Source organism: Protopterus annectens, chromosome 6.part0 (genome assembly GCF_019279795.1).
Source record: "Protopterus annectens isolate FY-2018-M chromosome 6.part0, PAN1.0, whole genome shotgun sequence".
Classification (NCBI taxonomy): Eukaryota; Metazoa; Chordata; order Ceratodontiformes; family Protopteridae; genus Protopterus; species Protopterus annectens.
Genome location: NC_056737.1, coordinates 1328483914 through 1328493315, shown reverse-complemented (window position 1 = coordinate 1328493315; position 9402 = coordinate 1328483914). Strand labels below are relative to the sequence as shown.

Genomic DNA, 9402 nt, shown 5'->3' with positions numbered 1-9402 from the left:
CGTAGTGCTCTTTCCTGACATGAAACCATGCTGCTAATCAGTAATCATCACCTCCCTTCTTAACCTAGCTTCCACTACTCTTTCCCTTAACTTCATGCTGGGACTGATCAGTTTAATCCCTCTGTAGTTACTACAGCTCTGCACATCACCCTTATTCATAAAAATCGGTACCAAAACACTTTTTCTCCATTCCTCAGGCATCCTCTCACTTTCCAAGATTCTATATATATATATATATATATATATATGCACACACACACAATATATATATATATATATATATACACACACACACACACACAAATATATATATATATGTGTGTGTGTGTGTTACAGCTATACATATCTCTCAATTTATAGTACAAGAATTTTGGACGAAGACAAAAATAATTGGGGACATCCTAAAATCACAGAAAGATCTTAAATATTGCTCTTATATATTTAGAAATTTACTAGACCAAGAGGCTTTGCTTTAGCTTGCATTTTTAAAGATATGAAACTCAAAAGTCTGTCATTATTTATTGACTTAATTTCTGCATAATTTGGTAGAAAACAAATTTTATGAGGAACCGCCTAAAAATATGAAGTAAAAAACCTGAACAACTGACAGGGATACATAAGTAATACTTACATGCACGTATATAAAACGAGAGAAACATACGCACACAGAAACAGTAGAAAACATAGCTCTCAACCTTCCATCTCCAAAATGAGGAACACTAGCCCTCATAATGTGGAACAAATGGGCAAAATGTGGAACACATACTAATGGCTTGCTAACAACTTTAACTAGGAAGACCATAGAATTGTTAAAATGTGCTGGTTTTACTTATAAAGAAGATATTTTAATGAATTAATATGATTAATTTCTATTTACCATGGATTTCACACAAAAATATTCCTAACACTGAATGTGTGACAGAATCTTTCAATGTGGAATATTGAGGAATTTTATTCATTTATTTATTTAAATTTGTTGACCGGGAGTGTCCGACTGGATGTGGGTCCATTTTCAGCGGAGGCCCGGGGAGAAAAGCTCCACAGTAAAATAAACAGACAGTAGTTACATTGGATTACATAGCGATTAACAATTTAACATAGAAATTACTTAGAACATATTTACAGATGAAGAACATAGTACATCAGTAGACAACTAGAATCTTTATCTGTGAAGTACATAACAGGCATTAACAAATGTAACAATGTGAAGTTTCTGCTGTATAATAAGTACTAGGCTTATGAGGAACATGAACTTTTTAAGACGCCAAATGAGGTACGTTCCTCGTAGAGGTACACTTGAGAGGTATGGTAGAAAATAGTTAAAAAGACATTGTGACAATTAGTTTTTTTGAATGCGTAACTCATAAGTTTGATACTAGAACTTATGCCTTTCTCATAGCAGTTCAAAAGCGTACACTAAGGGTACTTATACGTAACATGATAGCCTAATAGAATTACATTTCATTAGTTACTTCCAAATACAGCAAAAGACGACACACTGCGGAAATATTCAAAATACTACAGTACTGACAAGAGGGTTTGTTCTCACCTCATTAACATTACCAAATGCCAAATAGGGTTGCCACCTTTTCAAATGGCCAAAGTGGGACATTTTTGGTACAAACATCAGATTTTACAGGCCGACGCATACCCACGGTCAGTACAAAAGTTAGAACTTAAAATTTTTGCCTAATAAAAGCTTATTCTTGTAGCATTTTAGTTGCTTATTCTGTTTCTTATAACATTTAGGTATTTTAGATATAGAATAACTGTTTATGCAACTATTGCATAAAATATAGGAAATAATTTTGTCCTAAAATATCATTTTTACAATTTTCTGTCAGGACACAACTGCCCAAAGAGGGACTATCCCTCGCAAAGTGGGACAAGTGGCAACCGTAATGCCAAACCAAACATCTAACAGGTTTTTCAGTAACATAACAGATTACTTCCTTGTTCCGTGTAGACAGGGCCACTAATAGTGGTCTAATATTGTGCCTGATACTCACACCTCTAGAGCTGGTGAGAAAAGCTCACAACTTGACACTTGATATTTGTAATCTGAAACAACGATTTCATGATACATTCCCAGAGCGATACTCCTCTATTCTGTGACATTATTTCAGGCAGTTTTGTGGACAATAACATTTACGGAAGTTGAGTTGGTCAGTGTAGTTTAATGGAGTAGGGAGGGTAATTGTGGGCCAGAAAGAAATATTACGGTATTTATATTAGTTTTGTGTGTAACGAGGGGAAATGCCTCTTTTTGGATCTAACCCTTTTGATCAAGATGTGGGTGAGTAGTTCTAAGGTATTACTTTAGAGTTTTATTGTTTATTGTGTTGAAGTATGTCAGAAACTGGTGTAAAAGCAGCGTTTTTGGAAACAGTATACGAAGCCATGTCCATATGTCAGTTTATTTTTAAATGTTTAGTTATATAGAAAGAAGTGAATCAGTTGTACTGAATTGTTATTGAAGCTTTTTTCTTTAAGTGGCATCATGAGACGACTGTTATGTTTTCACAGGCCATATTTTTCTTGGATAGGTTAACTTTTTTTATTGGCAGAATGTGTTTTATGGTATGCTGAATGTTTTTTTAAGGGTAGTTGTGATGAGTCATTTCATGTGATCATGACATTATCTGGAAGATTATTGATGTTAGATGTCAGCTTGGGGTCATGGTTTTGCTTTATGATCAAGCTGATTTTAGAGATACTGTATTCCACAATTAAATGCCCTTTCCCCATCTTCGTTCCTAATCCCTATTTAGTCCAGTAACGCCGTTGTGGGCATACATAATGTCTGTCTTGTTACTGTTGACGGTGTTTTCTTGTTGGAGAAACCCACTGTAGTAGCAGATTGCCATTAAATTAGAAATACTTGTGGATAGATTGGAGACGTTTTACAGCACTTGTCAGTATGCCAGTTTTGTGTGCTTAAGTGTGTTTCTTCATTTCTTTGCATCTTGTAAGATGATTAGGTATAGATCCCGTTTTATTGTAATGTTTACGATCTCAGAATGTCACAGTAGAATCAGTAGCAGTTGACGTCCTGCATTACTGGGAACGTATGCTAGATTTTGAGCTGCGTGGCTGAACTTTTGTCCCACCGTTTACAGTATAAAGTAGAGTAAATGATAGTAAAAGGAAGTGTTAGGAGCTCCACAGATTAAGCTCTTAGTAAAAAAAAAATAAACAAAGGACTTTAATAATATCAAGGATGATGGTGAAGTTTACCCTCCACCAGCGGTTTCCCTGTTTACCAAAGGATTTTGTCATATCTGCCCTGCGTGTTGTGGGGGTCCCCCCTCCAGCTCATATAACTATTATCTTGGGTTGCCATTTTTTTGCAAGCCCTCATCTTCACAGTCACTGTGTGTGTGTAGTTTTTTCTGTCTTCTAGTGTAGTGTTGTCTGTGTGTTTGGGGTGGGGTAGCCCGGGTAGGGCATGACATTTTTCTAGTATAGTGCAAGGTACTGGAATTGGAGCAGCTACCAAATTAATATGCTAGATGCAGTTGGCTTTGTGTCCAATTTTCTCAGTTTGGAAGACTTCATTTATTGTAGTGTGCTTTTTTAGGTGTTGTAACCAAATCAGTTCTTGGTTTGGAAAATTTTGTATCCCACTTTTTAGGTGTTCTGCAGTGCTATTCATATTGGATGTTGCTTAATACTCAGTAATGCTGAGTTGTGTAGCGATATAAGTTGTAGTTGTTATAGAAAAGCATTTGGATACTTTATTTTTCCTTATTTTAAACAGCCTTCTTGTTATTGTAGGTAGATATAAATGTAAATTCTGACTGATAAGGATTATGTGGATCACATAATTTCTATAGTTTTTCAGATAGAATGAAAGAGTGTACTTAAAACATTTTTTGCATCCCTTACAAAAGCAGTTAACAGATGGCATTTCACCTTCGGTGCAGAAGGCTGTGGGTTCTGTTCTTGCACCAAATAGTTACGCTGACACTGCAGTGCAACATAAGAGTGATTTTGCACTTCTGAGTGTGTCACCCTGTGGACTGAAATGTTAAACCAAGAACCCACCTGGGTAAGTTGGTGGTAGCACAGGGTGATGTAAAAGATCTCATGGCACCTATCGAAATAGTAGGGGATAAGAGGATGTTCCCCAGTGCCCTGGCCAAATTTCACATTAGTCAGTATGAATACCATCTCTGTCTTTCCCCTGAAAAGACGCCTGATAGCTTTGTGGGACAAACCCAGTTTATTGCATTTTTCGATCTTTTGAGCTTTTCGACTACTGTTTGTGCCTATAATACTGGATTACTACCTGTTTTTCCTGTTTTTCTGTGCTTAAATTGTTGATTGCACTTGTTGGCTAAAGTTTTGCTTAAAAGTAACAAACAGGCTTATACACTCAAGTGTACTAGCCTTTGATAGCAATTTAGTCGAATACCAAAGCATTTATTGTATTTTTTCTGTCTGTTTGCAAAAAAAGAAAAAAAAAAAAAAAAAAATACTTCTTTCCTAAACTTCCTAGCTAGTTGTTCCAGAGATCAGATTTTGCTGATCCCTGGGCTTTGTATTGGGTTCCTGTATTCCTCCATTTTCTTGTGTGGCCAGAGGGTAGTTTCTTTACTCACTAGTGGGAGTAAGGAGTACTGAGCTGCCTGTTTGTCCTCAAAGGAGTGGTTAGAGACAGAAACTAGTAATTCAATGGCCATTTTGGGTAATTTCCTGTTTTTTCCAGCCCCCTGCTATAAAGCGCGATTTAGCGCGGAGTTGCCACCGTTGCACACTAGGGCAGCGGCGGTTAATCAGGTCTAAACTATTCGGGCTACCTAAAGTCCACTCTTCAAATTTTCCCTTAAAACTACCTTCCTCGAACTATACTACTGATCAAATCAGCATATCCTATAACTAAAAAGATCATCTCTACTTGACTCCAAAGTAGACTATTATCTATCTGTAAAGCCTAGCACTTGCTCCTACAGTACTTATCACCTTGATACAGCACTCTTGTTATAGATAGTACCCCAAAAGGCTAACCCCATTTCTCGGTCACCCACATCCCCCGGAATCTTTTTTTAAGTTTTTTTTGTCTATTCCTTCTAGCATGTCGAGGGATCAGTTGCTAGTGTCCTCTCCTGCTCAGCTGGTGAACCTGGGAATATTGAGGCAATGTTACAATTGCCTCATTTACACAGACAACCCTCTCCTCCCACAAAACACAAATACATGCGAGAGATGCAACTATACGGCCAAACTGGAGGCTGAGCTCTCTCAACATAGGACTGGCAAGACCAGACAGGAGGAGAAGGTAACCACACACACTATAGACCCAGTCTCACATAGTACCATCACAACCTCAAATCATACACATAAACACACAAAGACATACTCGGAGGCTCTGATCAAAAATCTACCAAAACAGCAGAGGCCACCAAAGCAGACACCCAAACAACTACCACCTCAGAACACAACACCTGCAACACATAGACCACACAGTCAGAGTGTCAAACAGTCACAGCCCTTAAGGCCAAACACAATGCCAGACACACTCGTCATTGGTGACTCCATAGTCAGACACACTGACGTCCCGCTCACCAGACTGAGTAAGGAGAAGGTCACAGTAAGCTGCCTGTCGGGCGCTAGAATCTGCCACATAACTCAAGCACTCAGGTCTCTCAACAGCAGGTACAAGTACGACTCAGTCATTGTCCACGCTGGTGTAAACGACCTGAGACGTACCTCCTTGGACTACATGAAAAGAGACATTGAGGAGCTCTCTGATTATGTAGCCCAGGCAGGTATGACCTTGAGCAGTATCCTACCTTCACCAAGAATGATGCCACAATACAGAGATAAGATGATCAGCTTTAACAATTGGCTTAAACTCTGGTGTCATTCAAAGGGGATCCAATGTCTGTCTGCCTGGGATGACATGCTGGACAAGCCACGCTGCTTCGCAAGGGACGGCTTGCACCTGTCACCCCTAGGATTCCGGATATTGGCAAAGGCTCTTGCCACCCCCATAGTGCCTTTTTAGGCAAGGCTCAAATTCTAAACCTACCACCCTAGAACACAATAAAGGAAAAAAACTAAGGGTAATGCTGCTCAATGCCAGAAGTCTCAATCTCAAAATGCACGCACTCGAGGCCCTTCTCAGTATGGAGAACATCGATGTCTGTGCTGTGACAGAAACCTGGTTCAAGGCTCCTGAGAGCACCCCAGCACTATCAGGTTTTACCTCATATCATGCGTTCCGGCCCCAAAATCCGGACAATACCAAGAAAGGAGGGGGGGTATCCATATTCATCAAGGACACCCACACCTCAAGATTGGTGGCAACGTACGATGCATCGGAGACCATCCAGGTGCAATTAACCATAGGCAAGACTGCTCTGCAATTTGTAGCATGTTACAGGCCACCCTCGCAAACTCAGGAACCTCACATGGCTTTCCTGAAAACACTGGAGGGGATAAATGTATCTCCGAACACCATCATACTAGGTGACTTCAATTACCCTAATGTAGACTGGGAACACTACTCAAGCCCAAACACTCTAGCCCAAAAGTTCCTGGAATTCATAAACTCAAATGCCATGGAGCAACTAGTCACCATCCCCACAAGAGGAGAAAACATACTTGATCTCATCATCATGAACATGGGAGCACAATGTTCAACACCGGAAGTATACCCCTCACTGGTGAGATCAGATCACAAACTAATCTCGCTGGAGGTCCTCATCCCGCCCCCACCTGAAATAAAAAAGACCACAGTAAAGAACTTCTCGAAAGCCGACTTCACAATTCTAAAGACTAGTGTGGTCTCCTTTAAGGCCCCCGAGCCGGCAGTAAACATTACTCAAGCCGCTGAATCACTTACAAATGCCTTCTACCAGCACCTGCAGGACTGCATGGATCAGGCAATCCCAAGCAAAACAAAGACTCTTTGTACCAAAGGCATGCGTCCAGTCTGGTGGACCCCAGCCATAAACAAACTCTACAACAAAAGGAGGAAGCTACTACAAGATAGAGCAAAATCCTTAAAAGGTAAGACACCTTTGATCACTATAAGTAAAAAGCTAAGAGCTCTCATAAAATCATCCAAAGCAAATTTTGAGAGAAAAATAGCAAAGGACTCAAAAGACAATCATAAGGCCTTCTTTAGCTATGTTAGAAACCTGGGAGGAAACTCCCAGATATGCTCAGAATTAGTTCAAAATGATGTGAAGATTACTGATCCTACAGACATTGCCAACATACTGGCTGACAGGTTCAGTGCAAACTTCTCCCCTCCCCCAAAAGGAGAGATATCTATACCAAACGATTGTAGCCCCCCAAACATCTTTAACGCCCAGGTGAGAACTGCTCTCTCCAAGGCAAAAAACACAGCATCCATGGGACCTGATGGTGTCCCCGGCTGTGTGCTCCACGAACTCAATGAGGAATTAAACCCGCAGTTAGGACAGCTGTTTAATCTTAGTCTCACCTCCGGATACGTACCCAGGGAGTGGCGGACAGCGACTGTGGTCCCACTTCACAAAGGCGATGCCTCCACCGACCCTGGAAATTACCGTCCCATTAGCTTGACAAGCCTTATCTGCAAAGCCATGGAGAGGATCATAATGGATCTCATAAATAAAGACATAGGGAATATGCAGACTTTGGATCCAACCCAGTTTGGCTTTGTCAAAGGCAGATCATGCCTTTTAAACTTGGTTGACTTTTTCGAAACAGTCACCAAGGTCATTGATGAGGGAAAGGCAGTCCATACAGCCTACCTCGACCTGGCAAAGGCCTTCGATACAATACCCCACTCGGGTATCATTGAAAAACTCATCAGCTTAAATGTAAACCCATACATCACAAGATGGGTTGCAAACTGGCTGAGTGACAGGACCCACAGGGTCAGAGTTGCTGGCGCCATGTCAGACTCAAAGCCTGTCACAAGTGGTGTCCCACAGGGCTCAGTCCTGGGCCCACTCTTGTTTGGCATCTACTTTTAAGAAGTACAAGCAAACACAGGAGGGTTATGGCTGACAAAGTTTGCAGATGACTGCAAACTGGGCGCCGTAGTCGAAAACACATCTGACACAGATATCCTTCAGAAGGGTCTCACAGAAACGGATAACTGGTGCCAGAGCCGTGGCCTAAAGTTAAATGCCAAGAAATGCATAGTCATACCCTTCGGGGAAAAACAAGGTTACCCCTAGCTACCATATAGGTGGCAATCCACTGATCAGGGACCTGGGGACCCAGGTTGACACTAGCCTTTCATTCGACACTCATATTGCTAAAGTAGTTAGGAAGACCTTCTACATTGCCCACCTGATCATGAAGGGATTCACATCTAGATCAAGGGAGGTCATAGTCTCCCTATACTCATCACTCATCAGACCAATGATTGAGTACAATGCCCCATTCGGAATGTATCTGACCCGACACTTGCAGCAGCTGGAGAGGCCACAAAAGTTCCTCACCAAAAAGATAAAGGGTCTCAAAAATCTGTCTTATGCTGCCCGACTGAAAGAACTCCAGCTCTATTCAGTCGCTTACCGCTTGCTCAGAGGTGACCTGTGCCTGACATACAAGGCCATGTCAAACCCAGATTTGATGAACATGCTTCACCTCAAAAAATCTAGATCCCTCAGAGCCACAAGGGCGGGAGACTTAAACCTCGACACAGTTATTAATAGGACGTGCTGGAGGGATAGATTCATCCCCCAAAGACTCCCTATGCTGTGGAACAAAATCCTGGTATATGTGAGGCAGAGCACCTCGCTGGCCTTGTTCAAGAGGAATCTTGACCAATGGATGGGAGATCGCAGATTTACCCCAGGGATTACCTCAGTGTCACTGCTCGACAGAGGCACAGCAAAATAATGGGCATAGTTTCTCCAAACTAAAGGGGTGGCGTAAGCCACAAAACTATGGGCTGGGCTTGTAAATGCCCTCGGGCAGATAGCCTAGTATGAACCTATGAACCTATGAAATTTGAATAAAATAAAATTAAACAAAATGCTTTTATTGCTTTTGTCTCCATTCTTAAATTACATTACTGATTCTAACCATTCATTTTTTTTCAGTAACACAGTTTTTTATTCATTACCCTCATTGTGAAGTAAAACTTTTGTGCCTTCCTACTGAACTGATGTCCCATTTTATTGTTAGATTGCACTTCTCATGTGACAAATGCATGTACGTACCTGCAGTGTTTGTATGGACTTTGGGATTCTGAAGTTCCTTTTCTGGCATGCTCCTTTCTGGTTTATTTATGTACGTACCTGTCTCTTTTTTGTTTGACAGTGCAGTGTTTGTATGGACTTTGGGTTCTGAAGTTCCTCTTCTGGCATGTTCCCTTCTGGTTTATTTATTGAAAGCTATATGTGTTATGCTTTTTAAAACTGGCACTCTGGTGTAGTTGCTTTCTTTTGA

General features: G+C 40.9%; 1 protein-coding gene across 1 annotated transcript in view; it reads left to right on the top strand.

Annotated features, from left to right (window-relative positions):
* Nucleotides 1-2131: 2131 nt before the first annotated feature.
* The window catches only part of STAM2 (signal transducing adaptor molecule 2), a gene marked incomplete in the record, with an annotated part of 1442819 nt that continues 1435548 nt past the window's right edge, over nt 2132-9402 (top strand). The window contains 1 exon segment of the mRNA XM_044074901.1: nt 2132-2296. Coding sequence (XP_043930836.1) covers nt 2257-2296 — 40 coding nt within the window.